General features: G+C 46.4%; 1 protein-coding gene across 1 annotated transcript in view; it reads right to left on the bottom strand.

Moving 5' to 3' along the window:
- CDH13 (cadherin 13) overlaps positions 1-25,427 on the bottom strand; it is a 993,622-nt gene that overhangs the window by 140,429 nt on the left and 827,766 nt on the right. The window contains exon 8 of the mRNA XM_032389728.1: positions 2,090-2,230. Coding sequence (XP_032245619.1) covers positions 2,090-2,230 — 141 coding nt within the window. The remainder of the gene's footprint in view (positions 1-2,089; positions 2,231-25,427) is intronic.

Consider the following 25,427-nt stretch of genomic DNA (forward strand, 5'->3'; position numbering starts at 1 on the left):
TCCTCTCATTTTATTTCTTATATCTCTATATGAGTTGGGACATCACTTTTGCCCTGTGGGAATCTAAAGCTTGCTGTCAAATGTCCATTTGAAGAGAAGTTCTGTGCTTTTGCTGATATCCACAGGTGAATATATTTTCCATGACACTACTCAGTGTCTCTTACTCTTTACTTAAGATCTACGTTAAATTTTTCCTTGGAGTTAGTGGTATTAACAATAGCACAAATCTCTCCCTCACGGTATTTAGTTCATGACTAGGCACATACTTCTTGTTTCCTGAGTCACAGGAGCTAAATTCAGGGCTTCACTGAAGTAACTAATTAGTCTCAGACACCTGGCAACATTGATAGGTCTTCTTATTTTTAGATTGGGGTTATGTAATTTTTATTTTCATTACTATATCTATATTGAATATGAAAACATGCCTTTAGTACTTTTTTGGAAATAGCTTTGGATATAGCATTGGAAATAGAAATTCTGCAGGTAAACCAGTAGCCACATGGGACACCAGCTCAGTGAGACATGACGAGCTGGCCCAGAAAAAGTTCTTCCCGGGGCCAAATAAGTCTGAAAAACCCTACAGATTATCCCTGCCCCTCTTAGAGAAACAAAGCATTTTAAAGGTACCTGGGAGTGCTGCAGTAAAAGAAATCCTTTTTCTATTCAACTCAGGGTCCCCCACATCTAGTTGACCGTGAAGTCTTCCCCTGCCCCACAATGATGTAACTCATGGAACCAGTTTTTTGGAATACCAGTTTGGGCAACTTGGGAATAGTGAGCAATCTGTTTTAGCAGTCATAGGAACATGTCATGGGAAGCAAAAGAATGAAGCCGTATCAGCTACTTTGGCCTCTGCCATGTGGAGGTTGGAATCCTGAGTGCCCAAGACCCCCTGGGAGAGGGGGAGATTTCTACCCTGAATGTGTCACGCACACAGGGCTGCTGGGATAGGGAGGGCACTGGGGAGCCAGAGGGCCCACCTCTCCTGAACCATCTGGAGTAGCCCTGGGACTCTGGAGAGAGGGGTGGGGCAACTGCAAATCCAGACATATGCGCCTTTTTTTTTTCCTGAATGTCAGGGAGGGTGGAAAACATGAACCACAGATAAGGAAGCATAATACTGCAGTTAGTTGCGTGGCTCCCTGGGAACCATGTTCACATCCCATTTCTGTCACTGACTCCGCCCGTGACCTTGGAGCAGTTATCCAGATTCTTTGAGCTGAAAATAAGCTCCCTTCCTGGTAAAGAGTGGTTAATGAAACCAACCTCACACAGTCAAACGAGGCAAAGAATCGCAGGTGGAGAGCCCCGTTGGTGGTGGCAGACGCACAGCAAAGGCTCAGCCGATGACAAAGGCTATCTTTACTGATTCTGCGCTCTTGGTCAGTAAGAGGGGTGTCAAATCCTTGGCTCAGGCCCTGACCCCCCAAAGAAACCACGGCGTTATCGTATTTCCATCAGATGCAGGGTGCAAATAACTTCCTGGTTTGGATACAAATGCAGCAACTGAATGCAATTTTGTGTACTCAGCCCATCCCCAAACATTGCTCCACTGGAATAAATGGGGACCAGCAACCATGATCCATAATCATAAAAGCACAAGAGCCGAGAATAAATAATGGCTCTTCTGGACAAGCTAACTTGGTTGTAATTTATAAGCTCCTGGGCCACCTTGTTATTGCCAAGAAAATCTGCTTTACCTTCTCGCTGCTGTTCCGTCTGCCCTCTCAATCTGTACTTGCTGAAAAAAATACTTATTGTTATGCTAAAATCACAACAGGCCTCACATAACTCAGTGCTAAATAACACCGATAAAACTAGGAAAATGGCACTTTGGCATTAAAAGTTATTTTCTTATGGACTTTAACAAGATTCAGTGCTTTTGTTCTCACAGCGCTCTTTTCAGCTTTACGTACCCACAAAAGACACAAACATGAAAAAGTACGCAAGAGCAAAACAACACCCCCTCTCCCACAAGGAGGGTTTTCATGTGCAAACCGGGGGCCAGCAGGGGCTGCAGTACGTGGAGTTAATATCGATCAACAACCATGGCTGTAAACAGCCAGGCTGGGGGGCGGGGGGCGGTTACCTCTTTCCTGGTGAATTTTGGTGAGTGATCATTTTTGTCATCGATCATGATTGTCGCCGTGGCCGTGCCTGTTAAGCCAACATCCAGTCCAGCCATGTCTTTAGCCTCGATGATCAATTCATACTTGGGATTTTCCAGAGTCTGTAAAGCAAAAACACGACAGACAAGATGGCATTTAGGTTTGGGCTGCCACCTGGGATGTAGGGGTCGCCGAGGCCGCGCCACCCCCTCGCCCATCAGGGCAGGCATCTCATACCCACAGAGCCTGCACCTGTTCTGAGTAACTGTGTCATTGGACTCTCTCCAATACGAGACTGTCACGATTCATAGACTGGATACAGTTGTGGGGACGGAATCCGTTTTCTGTCCTTATTTAACAGGGCATTCGATACATTCCAGACTGTTTCATTTCCAGGCTTTAGGGTATATAATGCATGTTTGACGTCCACACCCACTTATGTTATTTCACAGTGACCTCAGGAAACTGGTCTACAATGGAGGTTAAGTGTGATGATGAGATGGGGACAAAGATGGCGGCTCTGGGAACTCACATTTACTGAACAACCTGCTGGCCAGCCATTGGGTACTGGACTTTGTACTTAATCTTTCCAACTATGTGTTAAGGCGCATATATGGTTCCCATTTTTAGCTAATTATGGCATTAATTTTCCTTATTTGCTTAAACCATTTTGGAGTGTTTTCTTAATCACTCACAGAGTTCAAGTTGAATCACCTTCAATAACACAAATAAAAGGTCCTACCAGTCGCAAATCGCCCTGCTGGTAGGACAGCTTCAAAGGCTATTGCTTATACCAACCAACGATTAAGAAATACCATGGGGAGCAAAAAACAAAAACACAGTGGGGATCTAGAATTTCCTTCTAAAACCAAGAGTTTACATGGTAAATTTTAATAGCTCAATGCTAGCTGTCCCTAAAACTTTCCAGTATTTTTAAAGGGTGTGTGGCTCCCTAGGGCACCTTTAATTGGTTGTTTCTTAACTGAGAGCTTCTGAGCTACTAACTTAAGGAGTAGGAGTTCTGTTATATGGTTTGGAAGGCTCTAAACTCTTAGATTTGAGAGAAGGAGTTGGGATGCTGAGACACTCCTTGGATAGGATTATTCACAATGTTTCCCAGTCCCCAGCTTTATTGAAATATAGTTGACATATAAGATTGTGTATGTTTAAGGTGTACCTACGCTGACTGGATACATGTATGTATTGTGAAATGAGCTCCACCGGGATGGAAGGTCACACAACTGTCTAACTGCTGAGTGCAAACAGAATTTAACACCAAATCTAGCTCTAGGTGATTCTGGTGGTGCTGGTTCAGTTCTATCTACTCTCAAGCTAAAGCTAGAAAATCATCAGCTTACTTTGAGTGACCTTCTACTTACCATCACCCACAAGTTGGATTGGATTTACTATTTGCCGTAAATTCTACAGCTGGACCATATGAAACCAGTACATTGGGCCCATTTTCAAAGTCTTTCCTGAGTGTCTCTGGACAACACAACCACTAGCCAGGTCTAATTTCTAGTATAACATTTTTACTTTTCTAATAAAACATTACATGATTTTGGAAGCATTAAATCATAAAAATAAGAAATTACATGAGCTTTTCCAATATTGAAGAGATCATGGCAAACTCAATAGCCACTTTCCCCATGTAATGTCACTGACCAATATCATTTCCTGACATCATTTTAAGGGCTGCATAAAATATAATGATATGCATAATTTATAATTTACTTCATCATCTTCTCTTATTAGGACTTTAGGTTATTTCTAGTCTCTAAAAATTTTTGACAATTTCAAATCACACTGCGATGAACATCTGCATTCAAGAAGCTTTCGATATAATTTGACTATTTTTTGAATGCTAGATTCCAAGAAGTAAGCCAAAGAGTATAAACATTTTAAGGCTCTTTACAGTTGACCCTTGAACAATGTGGGGGTTAGGGGCACCCAACCCCCATGTGGTTGAAAATCCATGTATAACTTGACTCCCCAAAAAGCTCAGTACTAATAGCCTACTGTTGACCGGAAGCCTTACTGATAACACAAATAATCAATTAACACATATTTTGTATGTTATATGTATTACATACCATATTCTCACAATAAAGTAATCTAGACAAAAGAAAATCATAAGGAAGAGAAAATATATATATAGTGTTGTGCTGTATTTATTGAAAGAAATCTGTGTCTAATCCACACAGCAAAAACCGCCGTTGTTCATGGGTCATCTGTATTCCTATTTCAGTACTGTTAACCTAGAATATCTGACCAATTTTCCTATCAGTCCTGCTAGAACATTTAGTGTATGATCCTGGGCATGGCTTCTCCCTAAAGAACAGCTGATCTTGCCCCATGAAGCAAACTGGGGGCTGAGCGTGGTTGTGGGATTGCTATCTAACATGGCTGTGAATTCCTCCCAGCATCGCCCTGCCCCAACACGCAGTGCAGGTTACTGTGGACACACCCCACAGGACAGCTTCAAGCACCAACTGTAGTGGACACGTGCTGTTCTGCTTTCCCAGTGTCCACTCCCTCTTCCCCTTGGACCCATGCCATCATTCCCTGGGGGGCCTCACCCCTTCCTCACTCTCAGCCCAGGTGGAGTTCAGGTAGCATTGATTCTATCCATGATGGAGGGATGGTCATGTGGCTCAGGCCCGGACAATCAGGGTCTCCCCTTCCCATGATCTTGTGATGAGCATGTAACCCAAGTTAGGCCACCCAGGACTGAAACTCAAAATTCCGGGACATGCTTATTTTAGAACCCTTAGGTAGAAGGAGTTCTCTTTCTATTGGACTTGGAGGTGGTCGGACGCAAATCTGGGGCTGGTAGTGGCCATTTGCAAGCACACAGAGAAAGTCAGCCTGAAAGAGAAGACAACATAGAACCACCTGGAGATGGAGAGGGAGTTCTTTCAACCTTATTCGAGCCATTTAATAGTGATCCTTGAAGGCAGAATCTCCCCCTCATATTTTGTGAGTTCTAGGAGCTAATAAATTTCTCCTTTCCCTAAGACACCTAAATTAAATGTTCCACGAGTAGCAACAAGGAGTTTTGACTGATACTGCAACTAACGCTGTGACCAATTATCTGGTTATTTGCAAGAAAGTGTGAGAGCTATTGTATGATCCTACGGTATCACAAGAGGCTCTTCACACCAGAGTACCAGTCATCTCCTGCATACATGGTTTTTTCCTTTTCCCCTCCACAGAAACATTTTTGTTTTTGGACCAGAGAAAGTTATTCTAATTTTTTCCTTCGTTAGTTTTTATGCCCATTTAACTGGAAGTTATTAAACATCTAGGCTAAATATTGTGCTGGGGGCTGGGGATCCAGGGATGGGAAAACAGGGTCATTTCTTCAAGGAGCTGAGGGAAGTTTGAAGGTCGAGCACAAGCGTAGTCACGAATAATAGCACCAAAGTGGAGTCATGGCTAAGCGGAGACAGGTACAAATTCTTAGGATAGCTCACAGGAAGGATGCATTGGCTTAACTCTCTTGTAACCGAACGAATTTTATAAACAAATTTTTAAAAAGGAACCAGCCAATTCCCGTCTCCTGAAGTAAATAAAACTTTATGACTGCAACGAGAAATAGATTGATTAACCCCGTTGGAAATCAATTAGACAATTAAGTAGATAGATGGCGTGGTTTGGGATGAGATGTTCCCAAAGTCTCAATTTTCTGGCAAACTTAAGGCTACTATTAACACGTTTTTATTCTTGGAGAGATACCCAGTTATCGTAAGGAAAATAGAAACAATACGGTTGCTTCTAGAGCGGAAAGTGAGGACCGTCCACCTTTCCCAGCCCCACCTCCGAGAGGCAATTACCGTTCGTGGTCCGTTGTCTCCTTCCTTTTCCCACACGTTACACGTGCGCGTGCGCACACACACACACTTCATATGCACACATCTTTAAACCAGTGGTATCGTTCACACAGCTGTGCAAGTTGTTCGGCCCTATCACCAGGTCTGTCTGTTCGTGTCCAGCCCTGTACTTGAGCCCACGGGCTGGACCCACCACCATTCACTCAGCCCTTCCCGACTGGATGGCCCTTCATGGAGGTGTTTCCAAGTTTTCTTCCTTAAAAGCGACTCTTAAGATAACAAGTCCCCTGGCTTATCAGTATTTTGGGTTATTTCTTTCCTGTGATACACAGTATTGCTTTTGCAATGACAGCAGTAAAAAAACCAAACAACCGATAATAAAAGCAGCCTCCTTGGAAAGGTAAAAGACTTGGAGAGAATGTCACCTGGATCCCCTCGTTCTTACACAGCTGGATATAGCTTCCAGTCACCTCTGACCCACTTCCCACGCCAGCTGAGCCTTCTCCAGGAAGTCTTCCGTAAATCCCTAGCTCCCATGGTCACTCTCACTTGAAGTATATGTATATGTGCTCATTTCTGTACCACGGAGTGGTGGCTTTGCCTTTGTTCCTCGGCCGGAGAAGACTCTGAAGCATCCCACAGCTGCCCCATTCTCTAGGAAGGACCGCTGACGCAGAGAAATAGGTCCCAGTGGCCCCGTGTCATATTTGTCTCCCTCGCATAGTTGACTGACCACACATAACTCCCTGATCATAGCTGGGACGATTGGGTTCTGGGAATCTGAAATGTGGACTCAGGCACTGGGGAGACAGAAGGCAGGGCAAACCTTCTTGTCTCTTGCCACATTACTGCTAAGCCCAGGAGAGGGATTTTGCTTTCTTGAATGGTTTGGGAGGAAACTTCCCATCCTGGTACTTCTCTCTGCCCACGAGGAAGGCGCCCTGCCTCTGGGGGCTGAGACCTTCTGCTGACCAGCTATTCTGTCACTTGGTGGGTGAACTGAACAGAGGGTTGGAAGCCCCACTGTCCACTCAAGACCAATCTGCTATCTCTCAGGACGAGGATCTCACCTGATTCTTCTGTTTATTTCTCTCAACTGGTTCAGGGCTCACTGGGGACATCGGTGTGGTCAACTCCAATAGAAAGAGGCTTTCAGGCTGCGTTAGACTGAGAGCGCTGCTCTAAGCAGAACGACGGGAGCTGTGCGGCCGAGATCTGGGACTACTGCCTCCCAACTCCGACTCTCGCCTCGGTTCTGCAACACACTCCAGGGTTTGCTCGGGGAAGCCTTTTGGGCACCGAAGCCAGCCACAATCAGTTTCCATCCCCTGCACCCAAAGGGACCTGGGGTGAAGCCATGCTACTCGTTCACCAAATCCTATTTCTTTTTGATTCCCGGACATAGAGCAAGACTGTCAGGTGAACTCGTGGGACCGATTCTGGCCAACGAGATATGGGCAGAAGTGACACTGGCCGGGGCTCCTAAGCCTCCCATATAATCCTCCGTGTTTTCCATTTCCCAGAAAGGAAGAAGCGTGGATCTCCAAATGACCGTGGGGAGCAGAGCCACTTTGCCCACCTGCTTCAGACTACGATGCGGACAAGACACAAAGCATTCTTTAGGTTTAAGGGAAGTCGATTACAGGGCTCAGCCCACCCTGACTAATATGAAGGCTATGTTTCCTGTTTGGTTTTATTTTGGATGCCCATTTACCATCTCCCCACGTGTGTGACAAAGTTTTCAAGGGCAAGGACCATGCTTTTGACCCCACCACCCAGCCCGTACGCAGTCAACAAGGTGGGCAATTTACTTTCATTACCGTTAATGATGATATATTACTGTTTCCCGGAACCAAATTATATCTCAGAGGTCTGAGCATATCAGTGGCATTTCCAAACCAGAGTCATTTATTCTCAGGGAACGGCTTATACTTTGGGGAGCTCTAGCTCAAGGAGAGAGGATTTTATTCTGACCAAGAAATGCACTGTGTCAAAACTGGGAAAATTAAATTGGCTGCTCTGATTTTATTTTAAGCTATTTGATCCGTAGGACATATCAAGAGTCATACTGCTCTCTTGGTTTGAATCCTGTAGTCATGAGCTTTGTATTGCATTTGCTACCTTCTCCTGCATGTCTACTAGCTAGCAGGTAACAGATAGCCCAGAAACAAAGGAAGGTGGTGTATCTACAAGAGAAGGCCTTGGGTGTATCTCCACTGACACAGGCTGGGTTCATTGATCATACTGATTTAAAAACCAAACATTTCATCTTGAAAAAACAAGAATCAAGCCGTGTCATTAAATATGGCACATAATCAATCATTGGACCCTTGATGTTTTTACACAGCTCCAGCGACATCCATACGAGGATGCATTTAACGGAACATTTATCACTAATAACAAGCATAATGGTAGCTGTGGGGGGAAATCGACAAATAAACATTACATGGAGAAAGGTTTTGCCATTAACCCACACAGAACCCTGTCGTTCTCTTGTCCTGGCTTGAACGCTGTCCCCATGGCTCTTCACATTTTGTCCCGACTGGATTTCTTTCCATGGTCCCCAGCTTTTTCTCCATTTTGACATTTCCACCTCTATTTCTTTTTTTTTCTTCCAATTTTGTTTGCTTTAATTGGTAGTAAGAATCTCAGAAATCTTTCCCTTCATCACATGTTTGATGCTCTTTGTGAAATTTTGGCTTTTGAGCTTGGGTGTGGAGCCTGACTCTGTCGACAATAGGACTTTCTTATTGTGCATTCTGAAGTTCTTCTTCTGAGGGAGACGGAATCCAGCTCATACTTCTGTGAAAATCCGTCTCTTTGTCAAAAGGTACAGTGAGGGCTCCCTGCCTTTGTGGAACTTCAGTGCAGCGAAGGATGACCAGGGCCAAATGAGCAGGAATGAGGCTGGAAGTAGACTTGGAAAATCCAAAGACAGTGCCTTTGGCCACTGTGCATCCGAGAGCTAGCGGGCCCCTGGCTTTTGTCCCAAACACTCCCTGGACTGCGGCCATGAGGGAGCTGAGAACACTTTGCACAGTTGGGCCATGCACGGGAGTTCACTGTACCTTTTTTTTTCTTTTAATATTGTATTTATTTATTTTAGAAAGAGAAAGAGAGAGCACAAGCAGGTGGAGGGGCAGAAGGAGAGGGAGAAGCAGAGAAGCAGACTCCACTCTGAGCAGGGAGCCTGATGTGGGACTCGATCCCAGGACCCCGAGATCACGACCTGAGCTGAAGGCAGGTGCTTAACCGACTGAGCCACCCAGGTGCCCTTTGGAAAGTCTTTTTAAGGTGTAGCAAGAAACTGAGTGTGGCCTCCAGGAACGGTCCAAATGTGCTGAATGCTGCCACCCACCACTGAATGCACCTGGGAGTGGATCCTTCCCAGGCAAACCTTCTGGTGACACTGCAAATTCGGGGCAGACACACGGATTATGGTTTTGTGAGAGCCCATGACGTGGACGACACAGCTGACCCACGCCCAGACTCCCGAACACAGAAACTGTGAGATAATAACTACCTATTGTGTGAAGTCATTAAGTTTTGGGGTAATCTGTTATGCAGCAATAAATAACCAATGCAGTTCTTTGTTCCCCCAGCACTTATCACAGTCTGTAATATTCTTGTTTATCAATTACTTGTTTATTGGCTATCTGAACTCTGACCATTTGAGCTCCATGAGGTCAGGGACCTTGTCTTGTTCAGAGCTTCATCTCCCAGCTACTAATTAAGTGCCTGGCACATCAGAGTTATGCAATAATTAGTTGATTCTAGAAACGTTTTTCTAAAATAATGAATTACATAGAGTGGTGTATCTATAATGCTTAACAACAGATTCTCCTGGTTTGTAGTGTTTGTCAGTCTTGGTGGCTTAACTACATTCCTGCTGTGGCCGATTTTGAGCTACCAACATGCTGTCATTGAGTGTACAGAGTTGGAAAGTGATGCCCCCTTATCCACGGTTTTGATTTTTGCGGTTTCTGTGACCCGTGGTCAACCTCAGTCAGGAATCAAATGCTCCTCCTTCTGACATGGTGTTAGAAGGTCAAAAGCAGCCTGATGCTACATCAAACATCAAATGCCTACATCATTCCCCTCACTCCCTCTCATCACGGAGGCATTTTATCATCTCATCTCATCTCAAGAAGAAGGGTGAGTGCAGTACAATAAGATATTTTGGGAGAGAGAGAGAGAGAACACATGCACATGGCTTATAGTATAATGTTTTAATTGTTCTATTATTTCATTAGTGTTGTTAATCTCTAACTGTGCCTAATTTATAAATTAAACTTTATCATAGGTATGTATGCATAGGCAAAAACCTGGTCCCTATCCGGTTCAGCACCACCTATGGTTTCAGGCATCCACCGGGGGTCTTGGCACATCGGCCCGCAGATAAGGAGACACTACTGTGTTTACCATCAGTTTGCTGTGAGCCCATGAGAGCTGGCTCTAGCTTATCCATCGTGCTGTGGGAGTCAAGGAAATCCGTGCTTGTCAATAAATCCGTTTGCTGTCTAACATTGAAGGTATTGTTAATGAGAACTTTTAACATGAGGTTTATAGCAAAGATACGGTGTAATTCATTCATGTATTTTCCATCAGCTTTGCCCAGGCCGAGTGGTGCAAGACTCCTTACAGCATGGCACCTGCTCAGGGACCACATTCTTCTCCAGGTTAGCCGCCCTGACACTTGGTTCATAAATACTGCAAACAGATCGGTGAAAACATTATCTGAAGCAGAACGAGTTGTTGTCTGTCTGGAGTTTGATTTATCCACTCTGGCCACATAACACGGGGGAGAGGTAGTCCATAAATCCAGCAGGAACCACATACAATTCCGTGTAAAACGTGCCTCATTCCCACGGCAGACGGCCAGCGCCGTTCTTCTATCTTCCCAAGCAGTAGCGCGGGTCCGTTTGACTTGTGTTTGTCTTCAGGCCTCCCTTCACCTGGCTCCCCAGTGCTAATGTGAACATTCATGTTCTTGGCTGTCACCTGCTATATTCTCATTCCCAGCCGGGGTCTGCTGGGGAAGGAGAAGGCAGAGCTCATTTTCCCAGATTTACTGGTTGCGGACAAAGTCAGTGGGGGAGTTGGGGCTGGGGGAGCAATGGGGGAAATGAACACCACCTCTCAGAAATATGCAGTTGGAATAACCAAAGTGATAGATTTCAGGTTGAGGGACACCAAAATCAAATAAAACATTTCCAGGAGCCGGGTACATCTTCCGATGTCACTGAGGAGTTGCAGGAAAGAAACGGCCAATGGCATTCATAGCACATTTGGAAGAATCGCCCTCCTTAGGCCCAAGCTGGCAAATACTTGACATGCAGGTTGATACCACTGAAACATTTACACATTTATAGGTTCAAGTAACTCTGCGAGGATGTGATGAACAATATAGACCCTGCTTTTGGTGCATTTATATTTTAGATAAATAGAAAAAAATCAAGTACATAAGGTGTGATGAAATAAGTATTATCCTAAGTGTGCCAGTTAAAATCTATGAGGAGGGGGTCAGACCACGGGGTGCCTGGGAAGGCCACATGGAGGTTCCTTAATTTACCAAACATTTACTGAGCACTTACGTTGTTTTAGATAGTAATGACAAGGAAAGGGAGCCATGCCGAGTGCCAAAGAATCCCCAGGTAATTTTAGCAGAATGGGATGGAAATAAGAAGAATACTGTGGTATCACAGAGGACAGGCCACTTACCCTAGATGCGGGGTGGGGGGCCATGAAGGACACATTCCCGCAGAAAAGAATATCCTACTACGGGTTTAGAAATGGGGTCTTGATGTGGAAGTTTCTATGAGAGAAGATGGGAGGCTATGAATCCTAAATGCCATTACATTCCATCATTCAGTAACAGCTGAAGGCTGATTCTGATTCTGGTCAGGACACCGTGGGAACAAGGAGTATAAAGTATAATCCCCACCTTCAAAGGACTCATAGCTTCGCTGCAGATAAAACATGTACAAGCATTTCCATGGCGGTACGTGCCGAATGCGGCCTCAGTCGGTCCACGTGTGAAAGGTGCAGCTGGGAGGGGCTGTGGTGGCTTTTCGGGGGCTGGAGCTGAGCTTTGGAAGGTGGGTGTGGGGAGGGGGGAGCATCCAGAGAGGGAAGGAGAGACTGGGACGCAGGACAGAGGTGGCCAGAGAAGACAGGCTCACTGGGGCCGCTGGAGTCAAGGTTGTGAGGTCACAAGACACAGCCTGTCAGTTCTTGCAAGGACCCTGGAGATCATCTGGTCCAGGCCCATCTTCGAGGCTCACAGCGACCCCCACAGGTGAGGAAACAGAGGAAGGGAATCCCAAGAATTTCTTGGTTTTATCCGTTTGAGATAAGGAAGTGCAGAGCGCTTTCTCGACTGTTTTTATGTATTTCTGCAATCCGCTGTTTACTGCATTAGCCTGTTCCTTCTATCCTTTTGGCCCTGAACTGTCATGGCAACGTAATGCCTGCTAATAACAGGTGCTTAAGACATATTGCCTGAGTCACTGCTTCTTGAACTTACTTATATCTGAATCCCCTGGTGGACACACTACAACACAGATCTTCAGCCCACCTCTAGTGCTTAGGACTCAGGGGGCTGAGGCGAAGGCCAGGGATGTGCATTGCTGGGAAGATTCTAGGTGAGACTGCTGCTGCAGATCTGAGGACCACCCTTTGGTTAGCACTGTCCGAATGGACATTTGCCAAACGCAGGTCAACACATACTCTTATATATTTTACTGAAACCCACCTGTTTATGATATAATTTAAATGAGAAACAGGAAGCATTGTTGGCTAAACAATCTCTCTGATGGTGAAATTTTTCTCTTTTTCCCCTTTCTAGAAAAAACGTATTCCCTTTAAGATACTAAATAGCCTTGGGGCGCCTGGGGGGCTCAGTGGGTTAAGCGTCTGCCTTCGGCTCAGGTCATGATCCCAGGGTCCTGGGATGGAGCCCCACGTTGGGCTCCCTGCTCAGTGGGGAGCCTGCTTCTCCCTCTCCCTCTACCTGCCGCTCCGCCTGCTTGTGCTCTCTCTCTCTGTCTCTCTGTCAAATTAAAAAAAAAATATTTCCAAAAAAAAAGACACTAAACAGCCTCTTCCAGCCATCTTCTAGATGTCTCCATGTGGATCCTCAGCTTCCATGGGCCAGTAACAGAGCTCCTCATCCTCCCCTGTGACATGGCCCTTCCTTCTGGAGCCGCAGCTCAAGCTGGCCACGCGGGTTTTCCTCAGCGGCCCCCCCGGCCCCCCACCTCAGACAGCGATGGGCAAATGCTGCTGATTTCGGCCCCGCCCCCTCTCGAGGACATCCCCTTACTCCATCACTGCCACCATCCCATGACTTCCAGCCCCCTTCTTTGTCACCTGAGTTATTCCAACAGCTCCCAGACTGGCCACTCTGTTGCCTCCTAAACCACTCTCCACCCAAAGCCAGCCAGAGCGAGCCGGCTCAACCACCACCTGACCACAGGACCCTCCTCAAAACCCTTCTGTGGCCACAGGATAGTGGTCAAGTTCCTCCAGCACGGAAGACCCATTTGTCACGGCTGACCTCCCAGTGCTCCTCACTCACGGTTACACTCCAGTAACACGGGGCTCTGTGCCATTCCACCAGCTTGGCCCTCACTGCCCTACACCTCTGTGCACGCTGCGCTCACTGCCTGGGAGTCCTTCCCTGCAGTTTTCCTCCCTGGAAGGTACTTGTCCAAAGTTGTCGAAACTTTGCTTAGATGTTGCTTCCCTCATAAAGTTTTTCTGCTCTTCCCAGAGTTACTTCTTCTTCTGGACTAGCCCTGTCTATACACTATGGTGAATGTTTTTCTCTTGGTTGACTTAATGACATGGCAATTTCCTCTTCATGTGTCTGTAATTATGTTGAGAGGCTCAGTGTCAGGCTCATCTATCAAGCGTGGTGCGTGGTGGAAGTGAGTTCTGAATGCCATCCAGCTTTTGGCCCTAGACGCTTTTATACCTTCTGTGGTAGGCAGAAGAATGGTCCCCAAAGATGTGCATGTCCTAATCCCTGGGACCTAGGACTACAGTACCTTACATAGCAAAAGGGACTCTGAAGATGTGATCCTGGATTATCTAGGTGGTCCAAAATAATCACAAGCATCCTCATAAGTGGGGGGTGGGGTGGGCAGGGAGGTCCGTGTCAGAGAAGAAGACGTGACAGTAGAAGGAGGGAGGAGGGGAGGGAGCGAGGGGGGGAGAGGAGTTTGAAGAGGTTACACCCCTGGCCTTTCAGATGGAGGAAGGGGCCATGAGCCCAGGACTGAAGGAAGCCTTCAGAAGGTAGGAAAGGCAAGGTGACAGATTCTTCCCTAGAGCTCCCAGAAGGAACCAGCCTGCTGACACCTTGATTTTAGCCCAGGGAAACTCCTTTTGGACTTCTGACTTCCAGAACTGTAAGATGATAAATGTGTGTTTGAAGCCACAGATTTTGTGGTCATTTGTGGGGCAGCCATAGGAAATGCATGCACCCTCCCCGGAGATTGCTTACCCGTGGGCCGGAGCCCCGAGATTCTCCCCGGCCTCCAGCCCCAGATGCTGAGCAACATCACCAGCTGCCTCCTTCCCAGGACCGCCCACCTTCCCAGAATAGCACCCACTGTCTTTCCTCCGGAAAATATTTTCATTTCAATCCTTTGAAGTGTAATGTCAACCAGACCTTTCCCACAAAATCTGTCTCACAGGAAGATGAAAATCCTGCCATCTACAGAGTGGTAAATACCAAATCAGTTTATTGGAGAATCTTCTCTTCAATATATGTGTTTTCTAATACGTCGGTCACTTTTTCTGAGCATTCATTAGAGTCCTCAATGGGGGTAAGGACCCCATCTCTGACTTATTCCTGCCATATCCCCAGTGCCTGGCTGCTGAGACTCTGAGGCCCCAAGACTGGTCCTTTATGTGGTCATTGGGTTATACTCTTTGCAAATGAACTGAATGAAATTCTAACCCCTGAGGGAAAAATCCCACAGCCAGTTTGGTGCCTGGCACTCTCCGTTAATGTTTGAAGAATGAATAAATCAAGGAATGGTTATGCTGATCACTCTACAGAAAACGTAGCCTAAAGGGTGCTCTTCTGGGTTGCAGGGTGTACCAGTCCAAAGGCAGGGCCTAGCAAGGTTGGACAGGCTGAACTGTTCTCTGGAAGGCCTGCTTATGCAGAGCAGAGTAGGGTGACGAGCCTCTGACTTTCTAGGAATAAGCAGGGAAAGTCCTTCCCCACCTTGCCCTCTGGAGAGACACCCATGCCAAGGGAGGTCTTTGCATGCTCTGGTGTTGTGGGGTTAGGCTCTCCTCAACCCCAGGGCAGACACCCCATGGTGGCCCCCAACCCCAGGCTCAGCTCCTGGCTCTTCATGAGTCCTGGGGTGTCTGAGATCGAAAGGGGACAAGAAAGGTGGGACAACTGAATCCTCAGCAGTGAGGTTTAGATGGGAATGACCTTTCCAAATAAAGTGGGGGGGGAGGAGACAAGAAACTGTTGCTCAGCTGAGCCTCAGGAAACTCAGCTGGGGGCTGTCTCGGGTGACCCTGGGGGGCCATATTTGCTGCAGCATAATATCGGGAGACTGGTATTCCTGTTGTTCACCAAGCACTCTCAGAAAGCAAATAGCTTTTCTTGGGTTTCGATTTATTACCACCTAAAATGTCATTCTCTGTATGGGTAATAAAAGATAATACGTTTTATGGTGGCTCCTTATGTTAAGGTTTTACAAAATCTGTTATTAAATGATCTGCATAGAATCTAAATGAATCTTATTAGGTTACATGGAATAGCGAGGTGGGTTTTTTCTTTGCTCTCCCCTCCCAAAATCCAGTGCAGTTGGAAGGGCGGCATTCTCTGCATGTTTTCTAATCACACAGCAGAAGGTAATGCTTTTAAGGTCAGACTAAAAATTGTGTTCTGCGGTGTAATCAGCTTCAAGAAGTTACATACTGGTCAAAACGTCCAGAAAATTCAATTACTGCCTCCCAATGACAAAAGCACACGAGTCCACCAAGGGTTGGAGGATGTTTCTAAAATTAGGTTCTAAATGTCTGCGACTTGGAGCGATTTCAGCTTCCCCACCTCTGCCTGATACCAGTCCCCTGCATGTTAATGGCCCCTGCCCATTAATTTCAGGCGCTTAATCAGGATCACCTCCTCCTCTTAGGAGAGTGGGGTCCAAGCCGGCTTCGCCAAGCCCGATAGTCTGTCCCTGTCTCCTGATTGCATCTGCCATCCAGGGTTACTTTTAATCGGTATTGTGTGTTTTCCCTTAAGTCAAAAGCATTTTTATGCAAAGCTTACTTTGGTTTAGAGCTCTATTGCTGGTAATAATTCAAGGTGGCTTTCGAAACAAAGGAGCCCGCTGAGAGAGTAATGAATCAGCACGGACACCCACCCACTCTCCCGGTGGACAGGAAAGCAATTCAAGACACCACCCTCATGCTGTCACTGGGTTATACTCTTTGAAAATAAATTGAACTAATTCTAAACCATCTGAGGGGAAAAAAATCACACAAGATGGATTCCAATTATGCCACTGCTGGTCCTCCCAAAGAAAATTCATATACCAGGGAGAAGAGGCAACCAGAATAACCCGGCCATGGATTCTTCTGGAAGGCTCTCCTGTTGCTTTCATGTCTGGCACAATCAGTCCTTTGGATCACCTTCCTTCCGTGTTGTTTGGACAAGCCTGCCTCACACACCAAGATCCCCTGCCCCATTCCCACCAGCGGCCCTTTTGCGATCTTGGCTCCATTGTTCGTTTTGTTCTTGAAGTTGTCTTGGCTCTGCAGACGAGAGCCAAGCCTATTAACACCCCTGAATGTTAGCTGAACAAGGAACAAGAGGTCAAATGGTAGGATTAACATTTGGTCTTGCCCTTCACTGGCTCAGCCTCTCAGATGGACAGAATGTTGATAAGGACAGCTGTGTTTTTCTTCACAAATAGTAAAACCCACAGAATGCCCTTGGAGGAGGACTCCTTTCCATTTTATTTATTTATTTTTAAAAAAATCACAATAAATAGAGTTTTCTGCATTCCCTCCTGCTCCTCTCCAGAGTTCTTTTCAAAGTGGAGGAGAATTAAACTCTATTATCAGTCTCTTTGGGAGGGAATCCCAGCACCTCAGGTCCTGTCCAAACGCGGGTGGGGGGCGGGGGACAGACCTCAGCCCTGGCATGAGAGCAGACCTCTGTGCCTCATTCTCTCTCCTGGTCCTAACCCTGACCTCGGGACCCCTGTGCTCTAGTCCGTGAGTACTCATTCCTCGTCCTGGCCAGTCCAGCTGGGTTCCACACAGACCTTCTGTCATTATAATAATCATGGCTACATTGGGAGAGCATTTATTATATGCTGGAAATGGCTCAACCGTTCATGTGAATGACCTCACCTGATCCTCATGACTCCCCCCACCCCCCCGACGCCTGCAAAGGTGTTGCTCCCACTGACAGGTGAGAATTCTGTTGCCCGAGCTCATGTGGTGGGGCTGGGTTTGGAACCCAAATTCCTGGGTCCAGTCTACACTCCACACTGCTACACTCTGGAGTCTACTCATCACCTGCACAGTGGCCCAGAGCCTTCCTTAGTGGTAGCCTAAGGATCCCATGTGGGGACCCATTTTGCAGCCATTCACACCAGCCCGTATCAGTCGGGCTTAGGAGGACTGGACCTTATTCTGGATAGGTCGCCAGTCATGGGCAGCTCTTTGAACAATCTCCCCCAAGTCTCTAAAGGTCTGCCTTCCTGGAGACCCCATTTATTCCCACGGCTTCCGGTCTACCTGCCCCCATTGATTCTGAGCGCTTCAATTACCACCTGTCTCCTCTATGTTCAAATCTCTAATCTCTCCTCATTCCCAGGTCCACACTTGCAACTGCTTGCTTGACATTTCTACCCAAATGCTTCACAAGCCCTGCAAACACCGTCAGTCCCAAAGAAAACTCAGTACCTTCTGAGCCCAGCACACTCCTTTCCCGTTCTGTCGGTGGTGTCTTTCTCCACCTAGGCAACCGACCTGGAGGCGCCTGGTACCCTCTCTCCTCCCCACCCCTTCCATCTGGCTGGTTCTCTCTTGAAAGGGACTCTCCTATCCTCCCAGCCTTCTCACTATTCCAACTGCCTTTGTCGCTGTTTGGGTGATGGTCATGTCTCCGCTTGCTGTTTCCTGAGATAAGGAGAATACAAACTCGGAGCCATTCAGGAGGGGGCGGGCATGCATGAATGTGGAAAGAGGGCTTGGGTTACCAGCATCATGCCACTGGGAGAGCAAGGCCCCCCGCCAGGCCAACCCCGGGGGAGGCTGTAACCATTCATTGGCCAGTGAGAGATTTCTCAGTCTGACTTCCTAGGTGCAGAACACTGGCATCAGGGAATCCTCACATCAGAAGATTGCCTCCAACAGAAGCCCCTGGACGCTGTTTGAAGGATACATGGGGGGTCCATTCACTCCACTTTTTCACACGTTCTCTTCCCTTTGCCCAGAACACAATTCTCTACATCAAACTTGGCCAACTTCTACTCTCCTCAAATGCCCATCACAAAGCATCACTTCTTCTTTGCAGCCTTCCTGAAATCTCCAGAACAGACCACAGGCTCTTTATGTAGTTCCTTTGTAGCACACATCACACTGTGTTATAGTGAACCACAGATCTCTGTCCCTCCCGCCCCGCTGTGAGATGCTTGGAGGTAGGAGCCATGTTTTAATGATTTGTTTCGGCTAGCTCATGGCATGGTGAAAATAGTGTGGATTTTAAAGCCAAAATAAAGAGACGGATTTCAGCTCTGCTTTGTAACAACCGTGTGACTGTGGACAAATCACATTCTCTGATGCCCAGATCCCCTGGGTCTGGAAAAGGATGTGGTCTTAGCTTGTCTCTAGGTCTGCTGCAAGGATGGAACAGGATCACCTCTAAACACCCCCATACTTGGGACCTGCCGGGCAGGGTGAACTTAGCAAGTGGACACTTGTCACGACAGTAAAAATCACAGAATAGATGCTCAATAAATCCTGGACAGTTAGGTAAACTTTTAAATCAAAACAACTAAAAATGGTGGCTCCCCAAAGTGAAACCAGAGTTTCTCGATGGCCTAGAGTAGGTTGAACGGTGGTCCCCAAAAAGATGCATACAAGTTCTGACCCCCAGTACCTGTGAATGTGACCTTATTTGGAAAAAGGATCTTTGCAGATGTAACTAAGTTAAAAATTTCAAGAGAAGATCATTCTGGATTAACTGGGTGGGTCCTGAATCCATTGACAAGTGTCCTCATAAGATACAGAAGAGAAAACTCGGACACAGAGGAGAAAACCACATAAAGACAGAGGCAGCGTCAGAATTACGGTGCCCCACCAAGAAATGTCCGAACCACAGGAGCCGGAAAAGGCAGGAAGGATTTTCCTCCTAGAACCTTCAGAGGGAACGCAGCCCTGCTGACATCTTGATTTTGGGCTCCTTGTCTCCAGGGCTGTGAGAGACTAAATTTCTGTTATATTAAGCCACCCAGTACTTTGTTACAGCTTGAACAAGGCTTGACTGTGCTGAAGACATCCGGTGAAAGTTCGAAAGTTCGTGTGCATTGCAACTTTGTACGAAGTATACAACTTGCACACAGAATGTCTGCAGTGGAATGCTCTCTCCTCACGACACATAACACATTTCTAATGCAGAACACACAGGTTACAAAACAGGATCATGTTGTGTGGAGAGAAACATGGCCACTCTATGCACAGCATAATGCTATGTGTTCACCTAACTCATTTCTTCTTCTTTCTGAGCACACGCTTTGCTATTCCCTTGCCACTAGGAATGGCCGTATTACTGAGCCCTGGCCGGGGGAATGAGGACAGAGGGATGCATGCGGCCTACGGGCTTAGCCCATCAAATTTCCTAGGCTCAATCTTCCACATTCCTTCCTTCTGGGACTCCCTGGGGGGACACCTGTTGAAGACGTGGTAATGCAGAATGAAGGGGCTCTGTGGAGTGGGGCGCCTGCCCAGAGTTCACCAATCTCACTGGACTGTGATCTGAGCCAGCAGTAACTCTGTGTTGGGCCACTGAGACTTTGAGATTGCTTATGATAGCAGCCGGTACGACTGACCTTAGGAGGTACACCCACTCCCTAAAACAGCAAACTGGGACACTACGGTGACATTTTCCTTGGGTTGTATTTCTTTAATATTACTTGAGCTAATTATTTTATAAAGTACATATTAATATATGACATCTCTCTCTCCAAATATATAGATATCTACATGTATATATGCACACACACATATATATAAACTAAGATGTCTCTATCTATCCATCTACACATGCACACACACGCACGTTGACAATGGTTAGCTGCGTATGATGAAATTACAGATAAACGTTCTTCTGTTACCCCTATTTTGGGTTATATATACTTACTATTTTTTTCTTCCTACTAGAGAAATGCAGGGTTTGGATAGTAGCGTAATGCTTTACATTTTAAAAGGCACAATGTCAAAAAAAAGGAAACAACAAAAACACTGAAACCTTTCCAAAGTGATGCTTAGGACAGGAGAGCTTTACTCATAAAACTTCTAAATAGTGTTATGGGCCTAATATATTAAGCCAAGGGTCACATAAGCCAGGAAACATCTGGATAAAGCAAGAGGGCCATCAGCTGAACAGCTGAGCCGTGCCCACAACACTGGGGGTTTGGGGGAGCCCCCCAACCAAGCATCCTGGGGCTTCGCAGCTCTCATTCACACCTTAGCAAGCCCCCTGCCCACCCCCAGGCTTCAGGTGTAGAACCTGAGGCTCAGACAGCACTCATTCATTCATTCCACAAATACTCTCTGAGGGCCGATTGAGGGCTGACAAGCTAGATGAGGAGATAGATTGCAAATAAGATCAACAGAGATGAGTGCTACGGGAAGGTTGGGGGTGTGGGGAATTAAATGAGGAGAGGAATTGAGAGTTCTGGGTTGAGGGTTTTAAATAAGGTGGCCTGAGGAGGTCACATCTGATTCAAGGCATGAAGGGAGTGAGGAGGCATGTGGATGTCCTGGGAAAGAGCAATCCAGGCAGGTGAACTTAGCAAGTGCAAAGGTCCTGAGGCAGGGGCATATGGGATGGATATTAAAGCCCCAAATCTTGAAGAGATACTGAAAGTAAATCTTGAGAACTGATTTCTGACATTCCTAATATTCCACTCTATTGATATTCAAGGCAGTGAGAAGCTGTTGAAGACAGGAGCAAATACTGAACTGTACTCTTGGGTAAATGATTCAACGGTAAGCTTTACAAGGGCAGAGACCTCACCTGCCTTCCAAATGTCCCGTATTTGTTTGTTGGACAAATGAACAAATGTAGCTGTGATATTTGTAAGACGAAAGATACTTTCATCATTTCAAAGAAAGTAAAATGCACGTGCTCTCTTCAATGCCGGCTAAAACACAATCAGCCCGCATTTCATGATAGATCTAAAATCAAAGGCTGGGATTTTAACAATATGAAAATATTTCTAAAATAAACAGAATACACGGCTCCATCTACGGGGAATAGATTTTTCTTTCTTTTACAAATATTGACTCCCACAAGCAGAGATCTGTTCTCTAACAGGGAAGCTAAGTGTCGCTCTTCCGTCCCGTAACCAACGCAAACATTTGGCGGTTCTCGAACTTCTTATCGCAATCAGCTCCAAGGGCATGGAACTTACAGAAGAGAGCATGAGAGAAATGGTGAAGTCAGGAAAGGGACAAAAATGATCTTAGGTTCAGGACGTTCTTGGACCCAATCTGTCAGTTACCAAGTTGGTCAATTTCTTACACTGTCCACATCTGCCCTCTGCTTTCCACTCTTAGTACTTCTTCATCAGTTCAGGGCGCAGAAGACAGCCTGTGTGCTCTCCCCAAGTCCCATCTAGCCACCTCGAGTACGTTTTCATTAAAACTGTCTCCTAACACTCACCCTGACAGCTCTGCTTCTCAGCTCTAAACCCTCGCGTGTCTCCCTGCTGCCCCCAGGAAGCGGTCTGCACTCTGTGGGGTGCACTGCAGGCCCTCGGAGACTTGCCCCCTGCTGCGTGCACTTCCCACCACACCTTCCCTCTGCTTTCGGCCTGCAATGCTTAATCACCAGCTGTGGTTTTCGAACACACCAGGTTCCCTCCACCTCTAGGCCTTTGCAAACACCATTCCCTTTGCCTGGGACAGCCTCCATCCATGCAACCCCGGGCAAGCACCTCCCCGTGGTTTCCATCTGAGCCCCCGCGTGGCTCCTCCGTGAAGCCTGCCTCATTCTGCCACGTCTAACGGGGAGTCCGCTTTTCTATACTCACACCGTGCCTCATTGACACCAACATTCAATGCACTACACAACTGCACATCTGCTCCCTACTAGCTTTTGAGCTTCTCAAGGTCTGTGTGAATCTACGCATGTCAGCACAGTTCCTGGACACGACTGGTATCTAATATATACTCGGAATGAATGACAGAGTATGAAGTCAGCCTTAGGAATTGTCTTGGTGATTCCAAGTCAGCAGGATCCCCCCTCTGGCTGAGGTCACAATACAGAGACATAGTGGAGGTAAGAGTAGCCTTTAGAATTACACAGTGCCGGACTCAGCTCTGCTCCCCCCTCGCTGCCTGTGTGGGCCTGGACAAACCGCCTGACCTCCTCTCTCTGTCTCCAGTGTCTCCTCTGAAAACGGGAATATCACTCCTGCCCCTTCCATCTATCCAAACCATACCTGTCCTTGAGAGCTCGGCACAAGCTTCCCTCCCCATCTGGAGAGCCTTCCCTCCTTCCTGCTGCAGGACGCCTGCTTTTGAACACCCACGACGGTGTTTATGTGTCTCTCATGTTTGTCTGTTTCCTTGTAACATACTTCAGCCCAAGACCTTTGATGGTTGTTTATATTCCGACCAGCCCAGAAGGTGTGGCATGTGCATGGAACCATGTCCCCTCCACAGAGCCCTCAATCAGCCAGCCCCTCGCTGCGGGGTCTGCACCCTGGAGTCCTAAGCCCCATCCAGGAAAACGGCTGGTGGCTATGAGAAATGGATAATTCTATAGAGTCTGAGCGAGTCAAGAATGGTTGGACCTTCGTCCCCATCAAGGAGTGGCTGGGGGCATCCTCACAGGTGCACCATTTCAACCCCATAATATTGTAAGAAAAAACCCTCTCAAATCCACCGAGCATAGCTCTTTGCAGCATTGAAGATTGCTGCTGTGTAAGCCAGAGGCACCCGCATTAAAAATAAATGCTTAGTCGGGGAATATTTAATGGCACGGAAAATGTTTCTATTACATTGTCGAGAAGAAAAAGCAGGGTACGAAATTGTATGAACACTGAGATCCCATTTTTGTAAAATATGTGTTTATATACACACAATTTTTAAATAGAGCAGGAGAATTATGCACATCAAGATATTAACGGCAATTATCTCTCGATGGTGTGGTCATGCAATTTTTATTTCATCCTTGTGTCCTTTCCTAATTTTCTAATTTTTTACAATAAACATATATTGCTTTGTGGTCAAAGCAAGAGTAAATGTTATTAGCTGAACTAAAATATAAGAGTTGAGCTGTTTAGACGTGTCCATGTGATTTCGATGGGGATGGCCCCAAGGTGCTCGGTTCTGGGTGTGGCCCCTCCCTCCTCTCTCCTCCTCGCCCCTACGCATCAGCACAAAACCGCCTGAAGGCAGAAAACCATTTCCTTGAACCAAGATGTGATGGCCATTAGTAATTCCAGTGGGGGCATCTGCGAGGACCTCACAGTACGATAGAAGAATGTGCTAAAGAAAGAACACATGCTTCTCATCGGCTCTCTAAATGTCAGTGTGCAGGGCTGCACATTTACATCTCAGCAACATCCCAGGCTTCCCAGAGAGCCAGGTCCGACAGCTGGTTGGGGTGTGAACTACGAATTTGGCTCAATGTTAATTGGCACTGAGGCGTGACATGGGGGTCCTTAAAGAGCTGCACTGGGAGACTTCATTTTTCCCTTTTCCCTCCTTTATTTCCTTTGACGTGGCCACCCATAAGCTGTGAGGGGGGTACCTGGTCAGTGAGTGCAGGAGGACAGGGGCTGTTTAACTCTTTTGTACTCTGAAACATCCATTATTCATCCAGATGCACCATAATGCCTAAAGTTTGGACGGAAATGAAAAACCTGCAGCCAATCAGCAGGCTGACTCCAAATACCTAGGCATTCAGAGAGATAGAAATTGGTGAGCAGATATGGGACGACTTGATGGTTTTGTCCACAAATGCCACCTCAATGTCCACCACTGGGCTTATTAGCTGTTTCATCATTTGAAATACAATGACGTGGACATTACCAATAAGGTGAAAGATAACTTACGGAATGGAAGAAGATATTGGCAAATCATGTATCTGATTATGATCCAGAATATATAAAAAGCATTTATAATTCAACAACAAAAGATACACAATCCAATTAAAAGATAGGCAAGGGACTGGAATAGATATTTCTACCATGAAGATATACAAACGGCCAATAAGCACATGAAAAGATGCTCAGTAGCAACAGTCACTAGGGAAATGCAAAGCAAAGCCGCAGCACGTTACTTCACACCCATTAGGATGGCTTTAATTTAAATAAAAAGAGGAAAATAAGTGTTGGCGAGGATGGGGAGAAATTGGAAGCCTCGTGCATCACTGGTGGGAACATAACATGGGGCAGCCACTGTGGAAGTTTGGTGGTTCCTTAAAACGGTAAACATAGAATTATTACAGGATCCAGCAACTCCACTCCTGCATTGAAAACAGGTTCTCAAACAAATACATGTACACGAATGCTCATAGCAGTATTATTCACAATAGCCAAAAGGTAAGAAGAGCCCAAACGTCCATCACAGAATGAATGGGTAAACATGATGGAATATGATTCAGCCATAAAAAGAATGTAACACTCATGATGCTACCATGTGAATGAGCCTTGCAAACACAAGGCTGAGAAAAAGAAGATGGGCACCAAATGTCAGGTATCGTATGGCTCCCTTTATAGGAAGTGCCCAGAACAGATGGATCCATAGAGACAGAATGCAGACTGATGGCTGCCAGCAGCTGGGGCGGGGGGGCATGGGGGTGGGGGAGACTGCTTAAGGGGTCTGGGTATCCTTTTACTTTCTTCCCTTTGGGATGATGGAAATGTTTGAAACGAGACAGAGGTGGTGGTTGCACCACACTGTGAATGTACTATATCCCACTGAATTGTTCACTTTAAAACAGTTTTATGTCATGCAAATTTCATCTCAATAAAAAATACTCTGAAGTACCCACTATGTTTCAGCTGCTGGGGCTCCAAATGTGAGTGACACAGTCGTGGGCCCTGCTCCTAGGTAGGCTCTAGGCCAAGGTGGGGGGATGGATATTAGTCACACACATTTCTGCTATGTTCTAACTGTGGAAGGAGAGGTGAAGGAAAGGCTCAGGGGACCGTGGAAGCATCCACTTAAGACAGGCTTCCCTCAGAGGCGAGGGAGG

Source organism: Phoca vitulina, unplaced genomic scaffold, assembly GCF_004348235.1.
Source record: "Phoca vitulina isolate PV1807 unplaced genomic scaffold, GSC_HSeal_1.0 scaffold56, whole genome shotgun sequence".
NCBI classification, from domain to species: Eukaryota; Metazoa; Chordata; class Mammalia; order Carnivora; family Phocidae; genus Phoca; species Phoca vitulina.